This window comes from Anolis carolinensis, unplaced genomic scaffold (genome assembly GCF_035594765.1).
Source record: "Anolis carolinensis isolate JA03-04 unplaced genomic scaffold, rAnoCar3.1.pri scaffold_11, whole genome shotgun sequence".
Taxonomy (NCBI): domain Eukaryota; kingdom Metazoa; phylum Chordata; class Lepidosauria; order Squamata; family Dactyloidae; genus Anolis; species Anolis carolinensis.
This window is the reverse complement of record NW_026943822.1, coordinates 2,127,925-2,155,920: the sequence shown is the minus strand read 5'-3', so window position 1 is coordinate 2,155,920 and position 27,996 is coordinate 2,127,925. Positions and strand designations below refer to the sequence as shown.

At 47.9% G+C, this 27,996-nt stretch overlaps 1 protein-coding gene across 6 annotated transcripts; it reads right to left on the bottom strand.

Annotated features, from left to right (window-relative positions):
* Positions 1-27: 27 nt before the first annotated feature.
* Positions 28-25,441, bottom strand: znf710 (zinc finger protein 710). Of its 6 annotated transcripts, none has more exons than XM_008124184.3 (7): positions 25,288-25,441; positions 20,555-20,669; positions 11,678-11,833; positions 2,556-4,055; positions 2,007-2,198; positions 876-1,050; positions 28-748 (listed from the first exon to the last, which is right to left on the bottom strand). In XM_008124184.3, exons 4-7 carry the CDS (start codon positions 4,023-4,025, stop codon positions 570-572), a joined length of 2,016 nt encoding a protein of 671 aa, XP_008122391.2. In that variant the 5' UTR covers positions 4,026-4,055; positions 11,678-11,833; positions 20,555-20,669; positions 25,288-25,441; the 3' UTR covers positions 28-569. The 6 variants fall into 6 exon arrangements, with proteins under 6 accessions (XP_008122391.2, XP_062819587.1, XP_062819586.1 ...); XM_062963517.1 differs by lacking the exons at positions 20,555-20,669; positions 25,288-25,441 and adding exons at positions 15,946-16,059; positions 18,208-18,641; XM_062963522.1 differs by lacking the exons at positions 20,555-20,669; positions 25,288-25,441 and adding exons at positions 1,674-1,797; positions 18,208-18,654 and having other exon boundaries at positions 574-748.
* Between the last annotated feature and the right edge of the window lie 2,555 nt (positions 25,442-27,996).

Sequence of the window (27,996 nt, the reverse complement as noted above, 5' to 3'; positions counted from 1 at the left end):
ACCACCCACCCACCAAGCAGCCAGCCCTTCTTCTGTCAAAGGATAATTCGTTTATTGCTGAACGCCGTCAGAACAGGAAAATAAAACACAGTAGATCTATGCACAAGTGGTACAATCCTCTGTGGGAGTCCATGTAATAATTTAACAGGGCTGCTCTCTAGCTCTCTGCCAGGAAGGTGGGCAATTAAGTGGCCTGTCTGGTGTCGCTGGGCTCTGGCTTCTCCCACCGACCCGAGGAAACAGGGAAGGGCAGGCCACCCAACCTCCTGCCTGGCTCCGCAATGCGCAGACAGGCGCCTGCTCCATCTCCACCACCATCCCCTTTGCCAGTCTGGTAGGAGGTAGAGTGAGGCGAGGGGCACTTCTATCCCCTCACGGAAGGAGGGATGGCAGGGAACGTGGGACCAGCCCAGCGGAGCAGCGCTGAGCGGAGGGAAAGGGGGCCGAGGCTCCCAGAGGTCAAGAGTAGCCACCAGAGAGAGGTGCGGCCCCTGCTTCCCCACTAGAACCCAGTCGGAGGGGTAAGGAAGATACCTGCCTGTCTCTCTCCTCCTTGGACATTCCTTCCGCTACAACATGTTGTAGTAGGCCATCTCCTTCATGGCTTGTTCTGCCAAGGCAGAGGTGTCCGTGGCGTTCCCCACCCCCCTGTAGTTGTATGCGTTCTCCTCCTCGTAGTCCTCCATCTCCCGCTGCCGGTGGTGGTCCATCTCCGCCTGCTCATTGCCCGCCAGCTCCAGCAGAGGATCTAGGGGACAAGACAGACACTGGGTAACAAAAGCTCCAAAAGCTTCTTTCCCAGCAAGGCCCCCGGCGGGCTGCAGAGGGCGCTGCTGCACAGCGAAGGGAAGACCCCAAAGCGGCCCAAGGCTTACCTTGGTTGTCCAGGTTGATGTCCATCACGCCGTGCTTGACCTTCATGTGGCGGCTGAGGTTCCCCTTCAGGTTGAACTTGCTGGAACAGTAAGGGCACTTGAAGGGCTTGCTGCCTGCGTGGAGGTGCATGTGGCCCAGCAGGTTGTACATGCGGTTGAAGGACTTCCCACAGACCTGGAAGGGAAAGAGGCCGGTCAGCGGGTGGCCTGGGCGCTTGCTTGGGTCTGGCCAAAGGGGCAGCTATTCCACTCCAGCTTTGGGAAGGCCACTTTTGGGCTCTGTCTAAAGCAGGCATGGGCCAACTTTGGCCCTCTCTCCAGGTATTTTGGACTTCAACTTCCACAATTCCTAACAGCCTTCCATCCAGGTGTTTTGGACTTCAACTCCCACAATTCCTAACAGCCCGACCGTTAGGCCCATGCCAGGCCAAAGGGAAATTTCAGGGGTGGATGAAGAGAGAACATGACCAATAACACTATGTAACACTATTTTTGTTCCTAGGTTATAAATGTCATTTCTTAATTGTTTCTAGCAGAAAAACATGGCAAAACTTAATTTAATTGCAAAACTGTTTCTCTTTGCGGGTGGGATATCCTGCAGCACATTAGGCATTCGTTTTTCAATGAATATCTCATTATAGAGTTTCAATCAACTGAACATAGTTTGTAACAAAAACAAAGTTGCTGGAGTAACAATTCTTTTCAAAGCAAGGACCGCACAACAATTCTTTTCAAAGTAAGAACAATTCTTTTCAAAGTAAGGACCGCACAACGAAACAGGAAATAACGCTTTCAAACCAGGAAGACAGAAGGGTTGTTGTGTGTTTTCCGGGCTGTCTGGCCATGTTCCAGAAGCATTCTCTCCTGACGATTCACCCACATCTATGGCAGGCATCCTCAGAGGTTGTGAGGTATATATAGTCTGGAAAACACACAACAACCCTGTGATTCTGGCCATGAAAGCCTTCAACAACACAGGAACAGAGAATTTCTCAAATGTTACATAGCGTAATAATAGCAACCACCACCTCCCAGATTTCCCTTTGAAAGGGGCGGCCTCGAAGGCGTATGTGAGGGCTCTTGGCTCCAGGCAACCCAACTCCTCCCTTGGAGGCCTCTCCACACCTGTACCTTGCACTTGAAGGGCTTGACCGGTGAGTGGACGATCATGTGCGTCTTCAGCGTCTGCTTCTGCACAAAGGTCTTGAAGCAGATGTGGCACTGGTAGGGGCGCACGCTGGTGTGGATCAGCATGTGCCGCTTCATGTTGGCCTGCAGCGTAAATTCCCGCCCGCAGACTTCACACTTGAACTCCTTCACGCCCTGAAAGCGACAGCCGGGGAATAGGAGGTCAGTCATGCCCGTCTCCCTGAACGCTTCCATTCTCAGGAGCATTGGGGCAAAGCCCTCAGAAGCCACTGGCCGGCCGTGGCCCAAAAAGAGGGGCAGAAGCATGTCCAGAAACGCCAATGTGCCTGTAAAGAAGCAGTCCCTGGGCAGGGATGGGCAACATGGGGTTACACCGGCCAGAGATGCCGTCTAAGGGCCTCTGAAGGCTCACCCACCCCACTCTTCACACGCTCTGCTGTTAGGATTGTCAACAAGGGCCCCAGAGAGCCCCACTTTGGGGAGAGGCCCTGGCTGCCCCTCACAGCCTCACTGGAAATGTGACAGGCCTACCTTGTGGGTCAGGGCGTGCTGCTTGAGGTGGTGGATCTGGCTGAACTCCATGCCGCACTCAGTGCAGACGAAGGGCCGGACATTCTGGTGCTTGAGCAGGTGGTTCTGGAGCTGGCTGCGGTAGTGGAAGGCCTTGTTGCACTCGGGGCAGGGGAAGAGCGTGGGGCCCTGGTGGGTGCCCAGGTGGCGCTTGAGCTGGGCCAGGGAGGAGAAGTCCAGGCCACACTCCACACAGACGTGGCATCGCCCACTCTGGTGCTTCCCCTCGTGGGCCCGGAGCTCGCTGGGGTAGGCAAAGCCACGGCCACAGAAGCGGCAGCTGTAGGGCTTGATGTCTGAGTGGAGCAGCATGTGGCGCTTGAGGTGGCTGGTCTGGGTGAAGGCTTTGTGGCAGACCTGGCACTTGTGGGGCCGGGTGCCCTGGTGGGTCAGCAGGTGGGTCTGCAGGTGGCTGGGCTGCTTGAAGAGCTTCCCGCAGTGCGGACACGAGTGGGGCTTGATGCCGTTGTGACCCAGAATGTGCGTCACCAGGTTGTACTTGGAGGTGTAGGACTTCTCGCAGAGGCGGCACTGCCAACGCTTCTCCACCAAGTACGAGTCGTCGATCTGCACATTGATGTCCAGCCGGTCCAGCTGCATCTTCTTGCTCTGCTCCCCGCCGTAGCTCTCCGCCTCAAAGTCCTGCGGCTCCTGCCACACGAAGCCTGCCTCGCGCTTGCCCGGATGCTCCAGAGGAGGAGGGGGAGGCTGCGCAACACGGTGGTGTCTCAAGGGGGGAACGGGCAGCGAGGGCACACACAGGGCGCCCGCCTGGAAGCCACAGTCCCTGGCAAAGGGGGGTTCCTCAGCCCTGGGCTGCATGGGGCTGGGGAGCCTCTCCTCGTAGCCCCCTCCTCCCAAGGACAGCCCTTCCGGCCCATGTCTCCGCAGGTGCCGGAGCCGCCGAGGCCTCCTGCCAAAGGCGCTGAGGTCGATCATCCTGGTGGCGCTGCTCTGGACCGTCTGCTCACAGGTGTGCTGAGTCTCCAGCTGCTCTTGGTGCTCTTCGCCGGGGGCGGGCCCCTCGTAGCCGGCCTCTTCCTCCTCCTCCTGCCCGGCGGCCTCCCCCTTCTCGTGCTTCACCTTGGGCACCAGCCTCACAGGGGGCCGCTTCCTCCTCCGCGCCTGCCTCCCGAAGGAGGAGGCATCGGCCTCCAGACCCTCCTCCTCCTCGGGGCTTCCTGCCACTGCCGGCGGACCGTGACTTCCATTCTCCAGCAACCGGATGCCCTCTGGCTGCCTTGGCGGTACGGCAGCTGTCACTGTGGGGCTGTCGATCTTGTTTGTGAAGCCCGAGAAGAGGCCTCCAGGGCTGACTGTGGTGGCGCCAAAGACTTCATTTTCCGCGACCAGGCCCAGGACGGCCGCCTGGGCCAGAGAGAGCACCACCACGGCCTCCGTCTGTGTCCCAGAGCTGGCAAAGCGGTCCATGCTTCACAGCATCAAGCGTGGCGCCAAGGCCTGCAGGAAGGGGAGAGCGGGAGAGAAGCGGTTCATGATTCTTCCTTTGCCTAAGAATAGACTTTGAACCAAGAGATCCCCAAGAGCTCCAGGGCCTATGACAGCACCAGCAGCAAGTACCAAAGCCATCACTGAGGCAGGCAGAAAGCTCAGCCCCAAGGAAGGAAAGAGAAAGAGAAAGGGAAGGAAAGAAAGAGAAAGATTGGGACTTCCCAGAACACAGAGTTCAATATTCTTTTCAGGACTTGAAAAGGAGGTCCCAGAGTCATTCTAAAAATAAAAAAAAAGAAAGAAAAGGGGGGGGGGCTTTGGACTTTTCAAATAGGGCTGAATGCATATGAGGAAGGCCAAAGTCACGCAATCCTGTTGGTTCTGTGCTGAATAATTTTTTATCCGTGTCAGGAGTGACTTGAGAATCTGCAAGTCGCTTCTGTTGCCCGGGGGATGCCCAAATGTTTTGCCATCCTGTGGGGAGGCTTCTCTCATGTCCCCACAGATGGGAGCTCACCCTGCTCCGCGGATTCGAACTGCCAACCTTCAGCTCAGCAGTCCTGCTGGCACCAAGGTTTAACCCATTGCGCCACCGAGGCTCCTGTGCTGAAAATGAACACTGGTCTCTTTCAGAATCAGAGAATCATAGAATACAATCATAGACTCCTAGAGTTGGAAGAAACCCCAAGGGCTGTGTGAGCAGCTTACACTGGGGAGTCATTGTACAAAACTGATGATCCTTGCGCAAGAAATTAGTGCCCAGAGGAATGCCAAAGAGGAATCCCTAAATGGCTCCGGTCCAATTTATCTATCCGAACGTATCTCCTCCTATGAGCCCATAAGAACTTTAAGATCATCTGGGGAGGCCCTGCTCTCGATCCCACCTGCTTCACAGGCGTGGCTGGTGGGGACGAGAGACGGGGCCTGCTCGGTGGCGGCTCCTCGGCTGTGGAACTCCCTCCCCAGTGACATCCGGCAGGCTCCTTCCCTTCTAGGGTTCAGAAAAAAACTAAAGACATGGCTATGTGCTCAAGCGTTCAATGAATGAACTTTCGAGCTTGGCACGGTCGGTTTTTAAGACTCTGGATTAACAAGGTCTAGTGAATGAAAGGACATTACCTCGGTGCATGGTAATGTTTTATTATTGTATATTGGTTTTTATGATGTTTTAAATGTTTTTAGTTTTTAATGCCTTTTGTATTGTATTGTTGATGTGATAGCATTGTGTTGCCAATTTGTAAGCCGCCCTGAGTCCCCCAGGGGAGAAGGGCGGGGTAGAAATACCGGAAATAAATAAATAAAGTGAGACCCAGGAAACTGAAACGCAACAAGGGAGGGGCGGGATCAAAGAGCAGAGACGCCTTATTTGCCCCCAATAATAAAAAATAAAATGGAGCTGGAGCTGGAGCTGGAGCTGGAAGGAAGGAAGGAAGGAAGGAAGGAAGGAAGGAAGGAAGGAAGGAAGGAAGGAAGGAAGGAAGGAAGGAAAGTGAATGTGCATAAAAGCCAACTCAGGAAGTAGAACTCCCTCTAGGGAGCGGCACAGAAGACATTCTTCCTGGAACAGTTAATAACCTCACTTCTCTCGTCTGGGGGAGGGATATTTCCCACCGGGACCCCAAAAAGCACAAGGAATAAGGCTCCGGCTCTTTTCCTGTGGAAAAGGAGAGCAAAAATAGGGTGCTTTGTCCCTACCGCTTCTCCCATGGGCCTCTTCTGGTCCCTTCGGAGGCAACTGCATGTTGCTTGGAGAGAGCAGAGTCTCCCGTCCCTTGCCAAGGACATGAGTTGGTCTTCTTGTTGGTACCAAGGGGCACACCGCTCAGGACATCTGCCTTGTCACCTCATGTGTCCAGTCACTCACTTTCTCTACCTTGCCTGGGAGACACTGAGGTTATATGGGTGAAAGCGTGTGCGTGGGATCCTGAAAATTGTGCTTTTAAAAAAATCATTGAGAACATACTGCAAGTCACTTCTGGTGTAAGAGAATTGGCCACCTATAGAGACGTTGCCCAGGGGAAACCCGGATGTGTTACCATCCTTCGGGGAGGCTTCTCTCATGTTGCCTCAAGCTAGAGCTGACAGACGGGTGCTCACCCTGTCTCAGGGATTCGAACCAGCAACGTTCTTGTCAGCAATGCAACTTTTAGGTCAACAGTTCAGCCAGCACAAGGGTTTAACCCACTGCACTATCGTGGCTCCTGCAACCTTGGAATAGAGTCAAGCTAGGGCTGTGGTCCCTGCTACCCAGGTGTGGCTCCTCCATCCCTCCATGAAGGAGCAGAGCTTCTCCCTTGCTGGGAATTGGGTGGCAACGCAGGTGAGATTCAGGCCCAGGAAAGCTCTCCTCTCGAAGAAGCCAACCAGAGTGATGACGCCCAACAAAACTGGACCACTGGCATCACGGCGGGAGGGACAGGAAGGAAAATGCCAGCGCATGGAAAGAAGGCACCTGCTATTGGGCAAGAAGCATGCTCTCCTGTGTGTCCCCAGGGTCTCCCTCTGAGCCTTGCTTGCTGCCACGCGCTCCCTTCCTGGCTCTGATCTGTTGGGCACTCACTCATTGCAGCAGCAAGCCCAAGCCCCTGCCCTCTCCATGTCACCTTTGTTCCTGACTGGAAACAGCAGAGAGGCAGGCTCCTTGGATTGGGAGCAAAAGGACAAGCCTAAAAGACTCTGCCTAAAATGGGAACCAAGTCAGGATTTCCTAATTCTGCTTCTATGGGAAGCAACAAGCTCCACCCACTATTGCAGAAGAGCGCAGAAACCTTAGGTTGGTGGGTTGCTGTGTTTTTCCGGGCTGTATGGCCATGCTCCAGAAGCATTATCTCCTGGCGTTTTGCCCACATCTATGGCAGGCATCCTCAGAAGCTGTGAGATCTGAAGGAAACTAGGCAAGTGGGCTTTATATATCTGTGGAATAATGTCCAGGGTGGGAGAAAGAAAGAACTCTTGTCTGTTGGAGGCAGGTGTGAATGTTGCACCTGGAATTAATCACCTTGATTAGCACTGAAAAGCTCTGCAGCTTCAAGGCCTGGCTGATTACTATCCTTTGTTGGGATGTGTTAGCTGGCCCTGATTGTTTCATGCTTGGAATTCCCCTGTTGCTCTTTATTTGCTGTCCTTATTTTAGATTTTTTAAAATACTGATTCCAGAATTTGTTCATTTTTATGGTTTCCTCCTTTCTGTTGAAAAATCTAGTATAAAGACCGTAAATAAAGAACAACATTGAGAAGGCAGGGGAATTCCAGAAAGGAAACAATCAGGGCCAGCTAATACCTCCCAACAAAGGATTCTCCCGGTCAGAAATCAGCCAGGTCTTGAAGATGCAAGGCCTTTCAATGTTAAGCAAAGTGATTAATTGCAACATTCACACTTGCCTCCGTTGGCGTAATATGTGAAACCGTTGTGCTGGCAAATCTGCTGACTTGAAGGTTGGGTTGCTGACCTGAAGGTTGGGTTGCTGACCTGAAGGCTGCCAGTTCGAATCTAGGGAGAGCATGGATGAGCTCCCCATGTGGGGACATGAGAAGCCTCCCACAAGGATGGTAAAACATTAAACATCCGGGCAATGTCCCCTGGGCCACATCCTTGCAGATGGCCAATTCTTTCACACCAGAAGTGACTTGCGGTTTCTCAAGTCACTCCTGTCACGAAAAAACCCCCAAAAACATTGCCTCCAACAGAGAAGAGTACTTTCTCCCACCTTAGACATCAGATATATAAACCGCACTTGCCTAGTTTCCAACAAACCTCACAACCTCTGAGGATGCCTGCCATAGATGCGGGCAAAACTGTTGAAAGTATTGTTTGCAAAATTATATAGTTCATGTTTAGCCAGTAGGTCTGTACCTTTAACTGGTAGTGTGCTTGTACTTTGAGCTTTATCAATCAGATACAGGTGGAGCTATGTTTTTCATTTATATATTCTCTGCATTCTGCCTGTATTCTCTCTCTGAGTTTTTTATTCCTGTATTATGCTTCTGTTACAGCGATAAAGTAAGATGACTTTATGCTACAATGTAGCTTCTTATTTGACCACATTACTTTGGGGCTTTGTTTCTGTGCAGCTTTATTATATTCTTCTTTTGATACTATGCAACCTAAGATTTTTACCTTTGCTGACATCAGGAGAGAATGCTTCGAGAACATGGCCATACAGCCCAGAAAACTCACAGCAACCCAGTGATTCTCACCATGAAAGCCTTCGACAACACCATGGGTTGGTGGGTTGCAGGCAAGAGGGAGACATGAACAAAAAAGGAGAGAAGGAAGGAAGGAAGGAAGGAAGGAAGGAAGGAAGGAAGGAAGGAAGGAAGGAAGGAAGGAAGGAAGGAAGGAAGGAAGGGGGAAATGGAGGGGGTGCTGGAGGAAGGCAGAAGGAGTGGAAGGCAGGGGAAGGAGGGAAGCAGAGCTGTGGAAGGAGACAAAGGGGGTGGGGAGGCAGGAAAGAGGGGAGGGGGCAGGAAGAAGGAGGAGGAGAAGGATGCAAGCGCAAGGAGTCGTGCAGAACTCTGGCCATCCAGGAAAAGGCCGAGGAGAGAAACCCTTTGTGCAAAAAGGGCCCCATTTCCTGAGGAGGGGAGAGCACCAAGGCCTTCCTTTTCCTCTCCCTCCTCGGCATCCATTCACCCCACAAGGGGAAATAATTGGGGGGCAAAGGGCTGAAAACATATCACACCGTTAACAGAAACCAAGTCCTCTGCCTCCTATCCAGGAGAGAGCTGGAGCACAAGGCCCTGATGCTGCTGCTGCCCTCGAGGAGCCCACCCAGGACGGTCCCACGGGTCCCTCCACCCTCCTTCCCCAGCCATTGGGGCCCCTGTCCCTTTAAGACCTCTCCCTCCCTCCTCCCTACATCCCTTTCCTTCCCTCTATTTCTGAGTCTTGCCTCTTCTCTCCTTCTCTCCCTCGCTCTCTCATTCTTTCCGTTTCCCTAGCAACGCTGCTCTCAGCCTGCTGGTTTGGTCCTGCTGCCTCTTCTCTTATCTCTCCCTTTTCTCTTTCATCAATCTCCTGATCTCCTCCTGTATTCCAGCAGCAGCCCCCCACCCCACCCCACTTCCCCATCTCCTCTTTCTCTCTCCTTCCTTTTCTTTCATCTTCTCTAAGATCCCACCACTGTTTCCTGCGCCTCCTTCTGGAGTCTCTTGAAAGCCTCAGTAGACGGACGACCAAAAAACAGAGAAGGATCTGGACCGCCCTTCCAAGACCCCCACAAGTGACAGCCCTGCACCCCAGAAGTCCGCTGGGATGGAAGGGACGTCCCAGTAGAGTCCATCTCCCTCTCTTCCAGGCCAGATTCCCCTTGTGGAGTAAAAAGCATTTATAAATAAACATAATAATAACAATAATAATAATAATAATAACCCAGACTGACAAAGTTCTGGAACACAACACACCAGACATCACAGTTGTGGAAAAGAAAAAGGTTTGGATCATGGATGTCGCCATCCCAGGTGAAAGTCACATTGACGAAAAACAACAGGAAAAACTCAGCCACTCTCAGGACCTCAAGATTGAACTTCAGACTCTGGCAGAAATCAGTACAGGTGGTCCCAGTGGTGATGGGCACACTGGGTGCCGTGCCAAAAGATCTCAGCCGGCATTTGGAAACAATAGACATTGACAAAATCACGATCTGCCAACTGCAAAAGGCCACCTGACTGGGATCTGTGCGCATCATCCGAAAATACATCACACAATCCTAGACACTTTGGGAGTGTTCGACTTGTGATTTTGTGATACGAAATCCAGCATCTCTATCTTGTTTGCTGTGTCATAAAATAAAGTAATAATAATAATAATAATGATGATGATGATGTGTTGTTGAAGGCTTTCATGGCCGCAATCACTGGGTTGCTGGGAGTTTTCCGGGCTGTCTGGTCATATTCCAGAATCATTCTTTTCTGACGTTTCGCCCACATCTATGGCAGGCATCCTCAGAGATTGTGAGGTCCGTTGGAAACTAGGCAAGTGGGGTTTATATAGCTGTGGAAGGTCCAGGGTGGGAGAAAGAACTCTTGTCTGTTTGAAGCAAGTGGGAATGTTGCAATTGATCACTTGCAGTTTCTAGGCCTGGCTGATTCTTGCCTGGGGGTAACTGTAAGAGTTCTTTCTCCCACCCACAAATATATAAACCCCACTTGCCTCATTTCCAACAGACCTCACAATCTCTGAGGATGCCTGCCATAGATGTGGGCGAAACTTCAGGAAATAATGTTTCTGGAACATGGCCAGTCAGCCTGGAAAACTCACAACAACCCAATAATAATATTAATAATCGCTGTATAGTTGATCTCCCTCTCTTCCAGGCCAGGTTCTCCTTGTGGAGATAGAAGTGGAGTATAAATACACATAAACATAGTAATAATAATAACCCTTGCACCTGTCGGCAGGTGTCTAACCACAGTTCAAGGGGCAGAGGTGCATGCATACAAAGGGGCCTCTGAGGCCAAAAGGAGAAATGGCAGCATGAGCTTGTGTAGACTGATCTCCTTCCTGCGGTGTATACTGCGATCCCAGAAGGGGAGCTGGTTCATTCAGAGGCCTGGCTGGTGCTGTTTGTGGGCGAAGAGGCAGTATCCCCAAAGCAAGGGGAAACCAGGCTTCCTGTCCCTTCAAAAAGATTCCTAGCTTTCTTGTTGGGGAAAAAACACAACTTTCTGCAGAAGAAAATGGAGAAAAGACTTTCAAGTTCCTCCTTTCTGAAACGACTTCCCTTCCTACATGTTCCCTGTCCTCTCTGAAAATAGAAACGCTATTTAAGAAGAGCGACAAAGACAAAAAAAAGGGGGAACCGAATAGAGGAAGGAGGAAAGGGAAAAAAGAGCCTCAAGGGGGAGGAGAGAAACAGAATGAAAAGAGATGAAAAAGAAAGGAGGGGGGAAGAGAGAGAGAAAGGCAGGAAGCTTTGAAAGGAGAGAATGGCTTCTAGCCTGAATAGAATGTGTTTGGAAGGGAGAAAAGAAAGAGAGAGAGAGAGAAAGAAAAGAAGGAAGGAAGAAAGAAAGAAAACGTTTGAAAAGAAACAGCTACACAAAATGACCCCGTTCCCTGGTGGTGCCAATCACCACCACAATGTGTTTTTATCTGAAACACACTCACCTCAAAACCCCTTTTTCTTTCCCCCCCATTCTTCCTTTTTCCAGAGGAAGGAAGGCTAATTCCCAATAGTGGGAAATGGGTCTGACCGAACGCTTGAAGCCCCTTTCAACAAACCTCAGTTTCGAAAAATCACATAGACCTCTAACAGAAAACAAACATGTTCTAAGAAGGAAACTCATCATTTCACAAACAAAGCATTCCATGGACTGAAAGAAAACACTTTCTCCCAGAAATGCTTGGGCTGCTGTTCAGACACCCAAGGAAGCCGCTGCAAGGGCCTGATAGGAGCCACATCCATCCCAGGAGCACAGAGTGGGACGCCACCTTTCCAATGCATTCCCCATACCTAAGATACCTAAGCTGGTGTGCATGGGCTTTGGGGAAGAACAGAAAAGTTTAGCAAGTCCTCCAATGGCCCAGATCCTCTGGGACAGCTCCCTGGGGCTTTAGGCTCAATGCCATGGGATGTGCAGTTGCTTCTTTGGCATGGGAGGGCTGTTGTCCCTGCAAGGACACAGCTTACCTGTCACGCAGCACAAGGGCTTCACGACACAGCAGCAGCAGCGGCGTTAGTGGGGTGGTTGGCTGTGCTCTGAGAAGGGAATGTCAACAGTGGCCATCATCACAACTCAAAATGGGGCAGCGCTTGTAGGACAAATGTCAACCGGAGGCTCTTCCACTGTTTAAAAACAAAATCAAAAACATTTTGTTGGCTTAATCTCTTTAGAATTCAACAATGAGGTCTGCTAGCACAAACAGCATCATATACTGTATTTATTTACTTGAATCAAACACTCACCTGTTTGCCTAAATCACCTTGCCAAATTTAGGATGCACATTAGATTTGCACCATAGTCAATCAAACCACAGACCACCATATGCACAATGGAGGACCTTCTTATAGCAACACCAGAGTCACTCCAAGTGGCCAGCTACTGGTCAAAGGACATTTAGTATCATGCCAAGTTTTTAACTTTGTTTGCATTTTTAAATACATTACAACTGTACTCTTGGTTCACTTCTGATTAAATAAATAAATAAATACCATACAGTAATCTTAGTGCTAAGCCAAAGCAAAAGGCGAAGCTGCTTCAGGAGCACCTGGAGCTACTATTTGAGGGATGTCATCTGTAATTTAATTGTATTAGCTCAATGCTATGCCATGTTGGGATTTGTAGTTTGGTGAGGCATCAGCATTCTTGAAAACATAGCCCCCATGACTCCATAGCATTAAACCGAGGCAGTTAAAGTGGATTCATTCCAAGGTTTTCTTTTCAGTCGCTGGAAGCTTTGGTGTTCTAACACTTTTGCTTTTAAAGAAGGAATTCTAAGCAGGCAGCAAATGTAATGGCCATATTATAAAGAGTGCACCTTTATACATTCATCAGCAAATACTTTTTTGGTTTCAGGGTTTTGACCATTGAGGTGCACATTAGATTAAATGGCGCATTAGACTCGAGTCAATACGTAAATGAATCCCAACAGATACCACATTCCTCTGCTCTGGTGAGCTCTTATCTCATGGCAAGTGAGTCACCCCTTGGGACAGAGAGGATGAAGTCCACCCTCAACCATCTCTCAAGACCTTGAAACACAAATGCATTATGCCATTTCTCCACTATGCCATTCCCAACTGGCTCTGTACACTTAGAGCCCTCTTTATCATGGAGCCATGCTGAACGCTCTTGGATCATGTCCATGACAACTGGTAAGCAGCAACCCGGTGTCCCCATCTATTTAGAAGTGGAGTCTGGGTTCTCGCCCATCTCCCTCTTGGACTCCTTATTTCCTTTCTTAGCACACAAAAGATTTGGCTAAGGATGGAGATGCATTACTTATGAAAATTCTGAATGGGTGAGGAAGATGGAAGTCCACATTCTTTTAGAAAAATATAGACATTTGGGAGAAACTGAGATGTATACTCTTCATTTGTTTTCTTATCAAGGCTGAACTCATTTACATATATGCACAATAGATAGATGGCACAATGCACATGAGTGCTCTTAAGAGTGCAGTCTGAGAACTCTAAATGCTTTTTAGTTTGCACAACCAACATTGCAAGTATACCCAATATGCCTGCGAGGGGGAGACCAAAATGAAGAAACGGCAGTTCTCTAAGTTAGTGAAGCACATACACCTGAGCTTTGCCATCTGAGGCAGAAGGGGAAAAACTCAACAGAAACCGCAACTCTAGTAATCAAGTCAAGATCCTGCATTAATTACTTGGACAGAAACAGTCTCATTCAGGCAAGCAGTCTCATAGGAGAGCACCCTCTAGTGCAGAAATGCAACTTGGATCCAGGTGTTGCATACAATATTGGTAATAAAGAGTTATTGTTGGTGCCTTCAAGTCATTCCTGAACTACAGAGCCCACAAGGCAAACCTATTCCAGAGTTTTTCTTTGCAAAGTTTGTTCAGAAGGGGATTGCCTTTTTCTTCCTCTAAGCTGGAGAGAGTGTGACTTGCCCACATTCAGTGGGTTCTTCAGCCAAGCAAGGATTTCAATCCTTGGCTCCAGGGTCATCGTCCAATGCTCAAACCGTTACAAAACAGGGGCTTTAGATAACTGATCAACAGTGAGGCTTATAAGACACCCAAGACTTGATTTCTCATCCTAAAAATTGATTTCTAAGATCTCTGCCAGGAGTCATGAGGAGGATCAAGAAAGCCTTTCAGACTCTCTGCAAGACAACTTGAAAAAGCAAGCTGCAAGATCTGCTGGGCTCATGAGATATACCCAAGCACCAGTGGTTTCGACATTCCACATGTTTGTTTGGGAATCGCCTTCTCTGAACCAGGAAGGAGGCTAACTTGCAAGACAGGACAGCCCTCCTCCTCGGCAGGTGCGGAGATAGCTGCAAGACTCCCGGCCACACCTTTGCTAAATCACCTTTGCGCCTCCCAGCCTTTAACATCTTGTGGAGTGAGTTCCACAGGGCAACAACCTGTTCCTCTGATCACATTGGCAATCCCAGGCATGGGCCAACTTCGGCCCTCTCTCCAGGTGTCCAAAACACCTGGAGGGAGGGCCGAAGTTGGCCCATGCCTGGGTTATCTCTTTGCTTTTTCCAGCCCCGCAGCCCCCTTTTTCAGACACCAGGATATCCTAATGGGGCAGTACAATAGGGAAGCATATACAACAGTTGCAGTTTTATTTTCAGTTCCTTTTATGCTTAGCACAAAATTAGACTTTTTAAAAAGACAACCGTCACATAGAGTTGACATTTTCCTTCAAGTCTCATTGCAGCCCCAAGTTCCCTTTCTTGGTCAGTCTGGAATCCCTCCTCCCAATTTGGCAGGTGATGCAAAGCAAAGGTTGACAGGCAACACCAGAAAGGAGAGAATCAAGATTCAGAACTATCCTGAGAGGCTGGAACATTGGCCTTAAAAAGCAAAGACAAAACACAGGAGACACACAGAATGGGTCCTGCTTTTAAGGGACCAAATGATGACCAGAGGTAATGGGTGAAGCGTTTTGCACACTGTCGTGCAAGCCTCAGAATGTTTGGAAACATTATAAGAACAAGCAGGAGCCCTTGTGTGTGGCGGAGTGTGCTTGAAAGTCCCATAAGAAGTGGAATTAGAATTATGAATCATTATTATGAATGCTGAGGGAAGTAATGTGAAATTCAAGAAGGAAGGAAGCCCTAAGAGGAAAAACCGCTGTAAATGGGTACAACAGCAAGGAAATTAGACCAAAGTACACAATTAAGAGCTTATAGGAAGGTAGAGCCAACATCTGTGAAGATGTATATAAGGTTATAAAATATCAGTGAATACATATTGGTGTGTGCATGTGTATCTGGGTGTGTGCCTCCCCCCACAACAGACTGAAACAGGAAGGATAAAATTAGAAACAGCCAACCCTCTTTCCTCTGTAACTCTAGCCTTCCTTCCTGCCTTCCTTCCTTCCTTTGTTTCTTCCTTCCTTCTTTTCCTGCCTTGGATCACCTGGAGCTGGTCATCACAAGCAAACGGCTGCTCCTGCTCCATTATCCTCAGATGAACAGAAAGTCAATGCACTTTAACCTGATTCCTCAGTTAAAGGGAGATTTTGAATTGTCTAAATTGTTTTGAAAGCCCCAAATAAATCCAACTACATGTTTCACCTGCTAGTTGCTAAAGTTTTCCACATGCCATCAAAGTATAGAGCTAAGAGTGTAAAGCAGGCATGGGCAAACTTCAGCCCTCCCTCCAGCTGTTTTGGACTTCCAACTCCCACATTTGTCCAAAACATCTGGAGGAAGGCCAAAATTGGCCCATGCCTGATGTAAAGGCTCCAAGGATCAACCCAAAGTGAAACACTCATGGCATTTGGATATCAAGAGGAGACATGCTCCTTAGGCTTTTTCAGTAAAGTGACCCCTTTTCTCTAAGCTGGGGCCCTTTCTTCCTGCTCACTGCACCAACCCCATCCCCACCATTTTGCCACAGGAGAAGCGCTTGAGGAACCGGAGCCTACTTTCTGTGGACCATGATTGCAAGTGAATCTCATCTGTCCCTCATCCAGAAGACATTTTTAAACATTTCTGACCTGGAGCCCCTTTCTAAACATATTCTGTCTCTTAAGTTCCCAAACGTCCACATGTTTTTAGTGGGGCAAGAACATGCACTGCCCAAATCCTGCTTCTAGAACTGCTGCTCTTTCTAATTAATCACAAGCCAAGATCATTTGTAGCCTTTGGAGGCAGAGATGAAGCATTTCCAAACCTCTAATGAACTTGCAATATCATCCTTTCTTTCTCATATGCAAAAAATACCCCAAATACTCTCCAAAGATAAGGCTTTACCTAAAGATGGGAGAATTTTAGAAGAGGAAAGGTTGCTTGTGGGGTGAATGCTTTGGGTGAGATCCATCTCCTTTTGTATCACTGAGAATGCCGTGGTTCAGCCATTTCAAAGACCTGGGGAATAACCACCAAGTTATTTCACACAACAGAGAGCCCACCTGAGCAGCCTCTTGAGCAAAGACACCTGTCGTGTTGCTCCCTGCCTCTAAGAAGTAGCAAAGGAGGTAAAAACTATGTGCTGTTACCTGTACATTGCACAATGGCTGGCATCGGGATAGCATCACAAGCAAGATGGAATCCTGGGCTACCTTGATCTAGGAGAACTGATCTTTCCATGGGGCATTCCTCTTTTGCGCACACCATGGAGTACCCTCTCCAAACAACCTTTTCTACTGCCATACAAATGAAGCTTGAAGAGTTACAGATGCTCCTCCAAAGGGAGCGGTAAAGCCCCATTGAGTCGAAGGTGCCTCTGTGCCTGGTCTACTTTGGCCAAGTCCCTTCCTGCTTGCTGTGATCCATCTGGGCAGGACAGAGAAGTCCTGCTCTCAGCGCAGACTTGGCCATTATGAGTAAGAAACAACATTCACAGAAGAAGAACTTGCAGTTGAATTGAAAAGGAATTAAACAACAGACCAAAAAAAACCCCAATTTCAACTGGGGATGGCGCATGAACAACTGACGCATTTCTGAAAAAAATCTCCATTGTCTACCCCGCCATTAGGAACTTCTGAATTCTTAAATACCATTGTCATTGGAGAGGTCATCCCCAAGATCTATATCAACTGTTAACTTTTTTGCAAACCTGCCTATCATGACAGCACCTTTTTTTTGCATGGAGAGTGGACAAGAATGGAAGGTAACCGAGATATCAGGCAAAGCATTTCAAGACCCAGAAGGGATGCTAAGGCATACGACGCCTCAGCTATTAAGATACCGAGAAGGGAGCATCCAAACTCAAGTATCCAGCACAATTTCCTTGCAGTGCTTCCTTTGCTTCCATTAAGGGAGAAAGAACTCAAGGCAAACCCAATGCAAATAACAAAAGTGTGAATTTTTTTATAAGACTGGAGCAAAAAGCAAAGTGCTCAGTCCAAGGTGGCCTATATAGACTTCCCCAGCAATGGAGAGAAGAATTCCACTTTAAGTATGGCCATGTTCCAGAAGCATTCTTTCCTGATGTTTCACCCACATCTATGGCAGGCATCCGCAGAGGTTGTGAGGATGCCTGCCATAGATATAGCTGAAACATAAGGAGAAAATGTTTCTGGAACATGGCCATAAAGCCTGAAAAATTCACAGCAACCCAGTGATCCGGCCATGAAAGCCTTCGAATTCCACTCTGCCACAGCTGGCTGAAAGGGGGCAGCAGCAGTTGGCCAGTCTCTTACTGGGATGCTGCATCTGTCAAAGGTGCTCAGCCCCGTGGAGTTGCTCAGGACTTACTCCCTAAACAGCCAAAAAGCATGGGATTGGGCTACAAGAGACCAGGCAGCTCTCTGTCATTTCCCTCCCAACCCGTTTCCCTTGGCCAATAATTGCTAAAGGGAAAGTTCATTGCAGCAGCAGCAGCATTAGGCAAGCAGCAGAGGTGCTGGCAAGACAAGGAAGAGGAGGAAAAGGAAAGCAAAGCCTCTCAGCACTGTGCTCAGGCTGGCAAGATTTGGGAGGCAGTCAAGGGGAGATGCAGCAACAGGTAACCTGCTGGATGACTCCCGGCAGGATGACTAGGGAGGGTCAGGTCCACAGACCCCCTCCTTCCCTCCCTCACCCCCATCGCTGGAACTTTGCAAGCCAAGGCAGGTGGGCAAGCAGAGGTGAAAGTTGCAGCCCAAGAGCTGGGGCAAGGGTGGCCTCAGGCGGGCCACTTTCACGTGCACCGCACTGCACGAGTCAGGCTCTGTGCGCATCTGCCTGCTTGCCTTCTTCCTTCCTTCCCTCCTTCTCTTTCCTCCCTCCTCCTTCTCCTCCCTCCCTGCTTCTCTCTCTTCCCCTTCTTCTCCAGGCGCCATCACTCTTTTCTCTTGCTCCCTCCTTCTCCAGGATGGAGAAAGTAGGCAGTCTTGTCAGAGGCAAGCAGGCAGCCCAGGGTCTGCTACTCTGGGGGCATGCTTGGGGGTATCCTTTGCTCCCCCTCTTCCCTGGTGAGAAAGAGCCCAGCGCCTCTCTCTCTCTCTGGCTCAAAAAGCACAAGGGGGAGGGTTGGTCTGTCTTGGCTCTGCTTGACCAAGCTCAGCTGTCTAAGGCACCCGGCGAACTCACCCTGGGACTCCTGAGGAAGGAGGCTTGGCAACGGGGGCGGGCAACCCTACTTCATCAGAAGAGGAGGAGGAGGAAGGAAGGAAGGAAGGAAGGAAGGAAGGAAGGAAGGAAGGAAGGAAGGAAGGAAGGAAGGAAGGAAGAAGGAAGGCAGGCAGAGAAGAAGGGGCATTTAAGTCTCTCCCCCTCCTCTCCTCTCTTGCCAGGGCTGATGGTGGTGGTGGTGGTGGTCTTGGGTGCCTCGGCTGCTGCCCACCGCCCGCCCGCCGGCTGCTCCTCGCTGGCTGGCTTGCTGCCTCTTTCTCTCTCTCTCTCTTTCTCTCTCTGTCTCCCTTCCCCCTCACAGTTCCCTTTCTCTTTTCTCTCTCTAGCAGGAAGGAAGGAAGAAGGGAATGAGGCAGGGCTGACGTGAAGGGATGCAAAACAGCCCCTCCTAACCCAGCTCTGAGAAAAAAGGAGAGAGAGAAAAAGAAAGAAAGGCGCAGCGGAGGAGGGAGAGCGGCTGCAACGCTTTTATCTCGCTTTTGTTTCCGCACTTCCTCTCTCTCTCTCTCTCTGGCCAAGTTTTCTTTGCTCTCCCTCCCCCCTTTTCTTCTAAAACCCTAAGAATCCCTTCTCCCCTCCATCCTCCTTTCTCTTCCTTCAAAGGGGGGGGGGGGGGTCTGAGTCTGCTACAAGTGAAAGGAGCCAGGCCTGAATGGTGCTGCAGCTGAGCCACCTCTCGATCCCAAACTAGTCTCTTCCTGGCTCAAGGAGGGCTGTCAGGGAAGGAGGGTGGTTAGGGACACTTTGGGTACGATAGGGCACAAGGTGTGTGTGTCTGTGGGGGGGAGGGATATATCCCTCTCCGCATAGACCTGTCCTGACCAGACTCTGCCTGCCTGGAGGGGAAAGGATCCTTTCACCTTTCTTCCCATGAACCTGCTGCCATTGGATGCTGCCCAGCCTTAGTGAAAGTGAAAAAGTCTCTATCAAGTCCCATTGATAAATTTAGCAAACTGCTTGCAATCCCTACAGGTTCAAATCTTTCCTCCACAAGAAACCTCTTGATGATGTTCCAAGCAAGCATCACTGCCCTCCAAGGTGTGCCATAAACCTACTACTGCTCAACCAATATGTTTAATACAGAATTGCTATTGCAACCAAATAGTCTGTGTCCTTTCAGCCTTCTTTCCGCATCCTCCCAATGCCAATGCTGCTAAAAAGCTTTCAACTAGGCATCTGCCTGTGACAAAGAACTGGTGAGATCCCAAACTGGACAAAGTTACAGAAAATGAACACGTAAAACTACTCTGGAATTTCCGAATCTAGACTGAAAGAGTTTTGGAGCACAAGAGTCCTGACCTCACAATCGTGGGGAAAAACAAAGTATGGATCATCGATTTTATAATCCCAGGTGACAGCAGGATTGACAAGAAGCAACTGGAAAAGCTGACACAGTATGAGGATTTAAAAGATCGAACTGCAAAGACTTTGGCACAAGCCAGTAAAGGTGGTCTCAGTGGTGATCGGCACGCTGGGTGCAGTGCCTAAAGACCTTAGCCTACACTTAAATACAATCGGTGCTGACTAAATTACCATCAGTCAGCTGCAAAAGGCCACCCTACTCAGGTCTGCACAAATTATTCACTGATACATCACACAGTCCTAGACACTTGGGAAGTGTCCAACCTGTGATCCAATACAACAGCCAGCATAGTGAACTTGTTTGCTGTGTACTAATCTTTATCAAATAATAATAATAATTTTTATACTGATATGGCCTAGACTTGAACACTGCCAGCAGAGTATAAACAGACATAATACACATGTACATAATCATGTTAATGCTGATGTGGCCCTAGACTTGAGCACTGCTTCACTCTTCTCCAGGTCAAACGTACACAAGAGCTCCGTTTTCCCAGGATTTTTCTATCCCCAAAATGGACCTCCTGATAGAAATGTTTTAAAGCAAGGCTATCACCTACCCAACTCTCATATCTTTCCTACACAGCTGCAATCCAGGCCAAAGCAGGCACCAGGTAAGCCTAAGAGCCCTTCCACACAATCATATAACCCAGAATATCAAGGCAGATAATCCACAAAATCTGCTTTGAACTGGGTTATCTGAGTCCACACTACCATATAATCCAATTCAATATGGATTTTATATAGCGGTGTGTATAAGGCACCGTCTACACTGCCATATAAAATCCAGATTATCTGCTTTGAACTGGATTATATGACACTGTAGACTCAGATAATCCATTTCAAAGCAGAGAATGTGAATTATCTGCTTTGATATTCTGGATTATATGGCAGTGTAGAAGGGGCCAAAGACACGGTATATATCCCCTTGTGCCTTACTTACACTTGGAGGCCCATCTTCTGGTGCCTTTGGCCAGGCGATGTGCGTTCTGCCTTTTCCCCGGTCCCTCGAAGAGGCCGGAAAAGTGCGGTGAAGGTGCTGTGGTTTTGTACTGCCTCTGCCAAGAAATGAGAAGGTCAGTGAGAACAAGATTCCTACAGATTCATTCCAGGTCCATGGCTTTTAAGCAGGCATGGGGAAACTCTGGCCCTCCCTCCAGTTGTTTTGGACTTCAAATCCCACAATTCCTAACTGCCTGTTTTAAAGAGTTTAAAATTTACAACCTATATAAACCTGCCAAAAATCTGCTAAAATTGTTATTTGGATTGCTTTGAGCCCCTATAAATGATATAGGCCCCTTCTAGATAATCCAGACTATTTACTTTGAACTGGATTATATGGCAGTGTAGACTCATTTGATCCGGTTCAAAGCAGATAATCTGGATTATCATCTGCTTTGATAATCTGGATTTTTATGGCAGTGTAGAAAGGGCCACAGATTCTTCATCGGCTAAAAATCCACTTAAATTGTTATTTGGATTGCTTTGAGTCCCAGCCTTTGGGGACCAATTTATGGATTTGTGGGTTTTAGATTGCGCCATTCTTTTTTTTTTTAAGTCATGAGATGCTTTATATGTTAGGTTGAGAGATAAAATGGGATATAAATAACAATAACAATTCATGATGCCTGATGGCCCAACACCTCATTTGTCGCTGTTCCCATCCTCAGGAAAACTGCCTGGCAACCCTAGGTGCTTTTAGCGCAATGGCAAAAATAACTCTCAAACAACCAGAAACTCCATTTAACCAGCACTGACCAATCATCAGGGATGCCAGTTAACTGAGAGTCTATTGTATTATTATTATTACGTTTATTTATATTCCACTTTTCCATTTATTTCTATCCCAGTTTCCTTCTGGGAGCCCCTGCTGGCGCAGCGTGTTAAAGCACTGAGCTGCTGAACTTGCAGACTGAAAGGTCGGCAGTTTGAATCCAGGGAGTGGAGTGAGCTCCCACTGTCAGTTCCATCTTCTGCAAACCTAGCAGTTTGAAAACATGCAAATGTGAGTAGATCAATAGGTACTGCTCCGGCAGGAAAGTAACAGCGCTCCATACAGTCATGCCGGCCACATGATCTGGGAGTTGTCTACGGACAACGCTGGCTCTTTGGCTTAGAAATGGAGATGAGCACCGACCCCCAGAGTTGGACAGGACTGGACTTAATGCCAGGGGAAAATCTTTAACTTTACCTAACTTTCCTTCTGATCCTGGGGGATTTGCTTTCTTTTTAAAAAAACATTTTAATTAAATTTAAAACAATTACAGTTGTCTCTCAGGGCCCTTCCACACAGCCATATAACCCAAGGCAGAAAATCCCACAATATCTGCTTTGAACTGGGTTATCTGAGTCTACATTGACATATATCCCAGTTCAAAGCAGATAGTGTGGGATTTTATTCAGCTTTGTGGAAGCGGTCTCATTCCACTGGAACTCAAACAAGTGGCAAAAAAATCTGAAGGCATACTTTAATTTTTGTTTGTTTCAGGAGCAACTTGTGAAACTGCAAGTCGCCTCTGGTGTGAGAGAATTGGCTGTCTGCAACTATGTTGGCCAGGGGACACATGGATGTTTTGATGTTTTTACTATTCTTGTGGGAGGCTTCTCTCATGTCCCGAGCTGGAGCTGACAGAGGGAGCTCATCCACGCTCTCTCCGGGTTGGGTTTGAACTGGCAACCTTCAGGTCAGCAATCCAACCTTCAAGTCATCAATCCCGCCAGCACAAGGCTTTAACCCACTGCACCATTTGGGGGGGGGGGGGGCTCCTATACTTTAAACTTTAAATGAACATTGCAATAAAAGCATTGTTTACTGAAATGTTATTATCAGGGCCTCACCTACACTGCCATACAAAATCTGGATTATCTGAACTGGATTATATAGCAGTGTAGACTAATATAACCCAGTTCAAAGCAGATATAATCTGGATTTTATATGGCACTGTGGATAGGGCCTCAACTGCCTTTATTTCTAATATGCTTTCAGTTGTTGCATTTGAATATTACACTAGAATCTCACTTATCCAACATTCTGTATTATCCAACCCAGTCTGCCTTTTAGTAGTCAATGTTTTTGTAGCCAATGTTTTCAATGCATTGCAATGTTTTGGTGCTAAATTCATGAAGACAGTAATTACTACATAATGTTACCATGTATTGAACTGCATTTTCTGTCAATTTGTTGTAAAACATGTTTTGGTGCATAGTTTATAATGACTGTGATTTGATTTTATGCCTTTTATTTGTGTGTTTTTTGTATTTGATACCACTGTATGCTTGTTTTATATCTGTGAGCCGCCCCAAGTCCCTCTGGGGAGATGGTAACGGGCTATAAAAATATTATTATTATTATTATTACTAATTTATAAAATCATAATGTAATTTGACGTTTAATCGGCTTTGCCTTAATCCCTCCTTATTATCCAACGTTCCGCCAACCCGTTTATGTCGGATAAGTGAGACTCGACTGTAATACCAAGTCAGCAGGATAGTATGAGTTAGGCCTGTTTTTAACAGTAACTCTCAGGCAACCAGAAACTACATTCAGCTCATTGGTGCCTGTTAACTGAGAGCCTACTGGATCATGGTTGTTATTATATTTTTGTCCCCCTATATTTTTAATATTTATATTTTATATATAAATATAATATAAATATAATAATATATAAATACGCTCTGGTTGCATCCCGTTTGGACTACTGCAACGCTCTCTACGTGGGGTTGCCTCTGAAGACGGCCCAGAAGCTCCAACTAGTACAACGGGCGGCAGCCAGACTAATAACTGGGGCGGCTTACAGGGAGCGTACCACCCCCTTGTTAAGCCAGCTCCACTGGCTGCCGATAGGCTACCGAGCCCAATTCAAAGTGCTGGTTTTGACCTATAAAGCCCTAAACGGTTCTGGCCCAATCTACTTCTCCGAACGTATCTCCTCCTATGAGCCAGGAAGATCCCTGAGGTCATCTGGAGAGGCCCTGCTCTCAGTCCCGCCTGCCTCACAGGGCCTTCTCGGTGGTGGCTCCCCGGCTATGGAACACCCTCCCCAGAGATATACGGCAAGCCCCAACCCTTTTGAGTTTTAGAAAAGCCTTAAAAACATGGCTTTGTGCCCAGGCTTTTAATGAATAAATGATAAAGACGACCCAGATTGTTATATGGATAAAGTTGGAGGATATTGGACGAACGGATTTTAAACACGTTTTGTTTTATATTTTATACTGTACTAGCTGTGCCCGGCCACGCGTTGCTGTGGCAAAGTGGTGGTGGTATTGGTTAAAAGTTGTGGAATTTTTATTTGACATTATTTGTATTTCTTTAATTAATTTTATTGTAACTTATCTTTTTTATTTATTATATTTTATTATTTTGTTGTATTATTTTTAGTTATTTTGTTATAGTATTTTGTTGTATTAATTTTTTAGTGTTTTTAATTATTTTATTTTTATTATTTTTTATTGTATTATTTGTATTTATTTTATTTTTTATTCTTTTATTAACACTGGGCTGTGTGGGTTGCTAGGAGACCAAGTGGGCGGAGCTTAGCCTTCTAAACTGGCAGCAATTGGATAAAAACAATTATTGCTCTCCCTCTAAGTAGGACTTTATTTTTCTTTTCTTTTTGTTGTATCAACCTAGAGGCGTGGATGATGGGTTGTGTTGTCAAATTTCGAGGTTGGGGGGCCTGTAGTTTTGTTGTTTTGTCCGCTGCCCTGATGCCATCACTCTTTTATATATATAGATTTAATTGGCTGTATTTTTTATATGTTGTTGTTTTTAATGATGTATCGGCATCGAATTGTTGCCAATTGTACGCCGCCCTGAGTCCCTCCGGGTGAGAAGGGCGGGATAGAAATATTTGAAATAAATAAATAAATATGTTTATATTAAATATATATACAGTAGAGTCTCACTTATCCAAGCCTCGCTTATCCAAGTTTCTGGATTATCCAAGCCATTTTTGTAGTCAATGTTTTCAATATTTCATGATATTTTGGTGCTAAATTCTTAAATACAGTAATTACAACATAACATTACTGCGTATTGAACTGCTTTTTCTTTCAAATTTGTTGTATATTTTGGTGCTAAATTTGTAAATACAGTAATTACAACATAACATTCCTGCGTATTGAACTGCTTTTTCTTTCAAATTTGTTGTAAAACATGATGTTTTGGTGCTTAATTTGTAAAATCATAACCTAATTTGATGTTTAATGGGCTTTTCCTTAATCCCTCCTTATTATCTAAGATATTTGCTTATCCAAGCTTCTGCCGGCCAGTTTAGCTTGGATAAGTGAGACTCTACTGTGTATATATATATATATATATACACACACACACACACATATGTTTATTTATAAACATTAAACAGCTCAAATGATACCAAACCAATCCCCTCCCTTTGTTTTTTAAGTGACTTGGTCTGCCCCAGGGGATTCTGGGATTTGTGGTCCTAAAGGAGGCAGGGCCAAACTTGGGCCCTCGTGTTTTGGACTTCAACTCCCATAATTCCTGGCCTCAGGCCCCTTTCTTTTTCCCCTCAGCCGCTTAAGCGGCTGAGGGGAAAAAGAAAGGGGCCTGAGGCCAGGAATTATGGGAGTTGAAGTCCAAAACACCTCCAGGCCCCAAGTTTGTCCATGCCTCCCCTAAAAGTATGTGTAACTAAGCTCAGGAAAAGTTACTTTTTACGAAAGACAAGGCCCAGCTTCGCGCCTCAGCCCTGCCACGCCTCATTCGTCGTCGTCGCCGCCGCCTGGCCTCCCTCACAGGGCCGTCGTCCATTTGGGCCTCCGCCTGCATCTACATGTGCAAATAAGCGCCTCACGCCGTCCCGCCTTTTTTCTTTCTCCTCAGCAAAGGAGGGCGTGGCCACTTTACACCTTCAGCCAATCGGTGCCGCTGCAGCTCGGATGGACAGCTCGTTTCACCAATCGCTTGCTCTCCTCGCTTACTCCCGCCCCTTTGTTGCTTTTGGCCCGTTCCCAGACAGACAGTGGACTACATAATGCGCAGGCGGCGAAGGAGCCGAGGAAGGGGGCGGGGTCTCATTTAGCCACGCCCACCCCGCTGAACGCTGTACACTGGCCGCTCTGAGTCGGGAGCCTGGCAGAGATGCGCGCGCACAAAGGGGCGGGGCCAGGCCGATTTGGGGGCGGGGCCACGAGCAGCTTCTGTTTCCACGAGCCTCTGAGCATGGGCAGAGTGGGAAACGGGAGCCCGCCGCACAATACTAATAATAGGGACTCAAGGCGGCTAACAAACAAACAAACACATCTAATCAGAATGTTAAAATAATACAAATTTACACAAATTTAGAAATAATAATAACAATAATGAACTGGATTATATGAGTCTCCACTGTCTAGGTAATCTGGGATAAACAGATAATCTGGGATCAGATCCTGGGATAGAAAACAGTGTAGAAGGGGCCTGATGCTGAATCTACACTGCCATATAACCCAGATTATCTGCATTGAACTGGATTATATGAGTCTGCTTCCAGATAATCTGGGGTAAGGAGATAATCTGATCCTGGGATATAGGACAATGTAGAAGGGACATGAAGTTGAATCTACGCTGCCATATAATCCAGATTATAAAATCTGACAATCCAGATTATCTGCTTTGAACTGTATTATGAGTCTCCGCTGTCAGATAATCTGGGATCAGATCCTGCGATATAGGGAAATGTAGAAGAAGCCTGTGACTGAATCTACACTGCCGTATAATCTGGACTATCAAAGCAGACGATCCAGATTATCTGATTTGAACTGGATTATATGAGTCTACACCAGTGATTCCCAAAGAGGGCCCTACCGCCCCCTGGTGGGCGCTGGAGTGATCCGGGGGGCGGTGATGGCACCTATTAGGACACAGGGCGGGGCCAGAGGAGGGGCGGGGCCTCTTCCCAAGTGCCAGAGACAGGGCTGAGCACCTGAGCCACCTGTTAGGACACAAAGGGGGTGGAGCTAGAGGAGTGGGCGTGGCTTCTTTCCAAGAGCCTGAGACAGGGCTGAGCACCTGAGCCACCTGTTAGGACACAAAGGGGGCGGAGCTAGAGGAGTGGGCGTGGCTTCTTTCCAAGAGCCTGAGACAGGGCTGAGCCTCTATATCTCTCCTGAGAGGCCTTTTAGGACTAAAGGGCGGGGTGGGGCTCCTCCCAAGAGCGCGAGACAGGGCTGAGATTCTGTATACCTCCCCTGTGGCGCTTGTTAGACCACGGGTGTGGGGTATAGAGGTTCAGCCCCATCAGGCACTTGAGAAGAGGCCACGCCCCCTGTGTCCTGGCAGGCGCCGCAGGACAGGGATAGAAGCTCAGCCCTGCCTCAGAGCTCGTAACTCCGCCCATCCCAGTCTTGGCCCCCCATTTGTGGCCCCGCCCACCTCCCCCTCCCAGCCCTGCTTGTTGGACTAGGGGAGAGGCTCAGCCCCGCCCTCTTGAGCAGGAGCCACGCCCACCCCTCTAAGCCACGCCCCCTTTCCAGTGGGGCACTGAGTCATATTTTTTCTGGGAAGAAGGCAGCAGGCCAAATAAGTTTGGGAACCATGTTGTATTATACGTGGTACTAGCTGTGCCCGGCCACGCGTTGCGGTGGCTAGAACTTAATTTTTCTTTTCTTTTTGTTGTATGAACGTAGAGGCGTGGATGAGAGGTTGTGCTGTCAATTTTCAAGGTTGTGGGGCGTTTAGTTTAGTTGTTTTGTCCAGTGCCGTGATCCCATTACCCTTTTATATATATAGATTTAATTCTACCATTGTGTAAGACCGCTCTGGGTCCCCCTGGTGGAGAAGAGCGGTATAGAAATAAAATAAAATAAAATAAAATAAAATAAAATAAATAAAATAAGTTAAAGATGTGGAACAACCTCTCTGTTCTTCGCACACACACACACACACACACACACACAGATGCTCCATCCCAGCATAGAGACCCCTTCCCCGCTTCCTCCTAAGACTAGGGCAGCCAAGGGGGGGGGGGGGCTTGAGTTGATACTCACCTGCCTCCGGGTGGAACCCCCCACCCTCACTCCATGAACACTCGCAGAAGGCCCAGGGCTGGTCGTTGGGGCAACCGTGACCACATAGAAGGATGCCGGCGGGCCGGGGGTTCCGTTGGTGTGTCCGGGATAGTGGACATGCCCTGATCGAAACACGAGGGTTGAATGAAAAGTTATGCCTCCACCTTCGTCACTTGGGTTTGGATGGGAATATTTTAATAAATCAAAGAAATAACCTTTAGAATGTGCTCTTTAACTCCCATTATTCACTTTCCCACATCATCACCAGGCAATTGGATACATTTCTGCCAACGATGAACAAGTTTTCTGAAGCCGTCACGGAAGAAGTCGACACTCTGTTTCCGGAACCGGCGTCTCACAGTCCCCATCTTC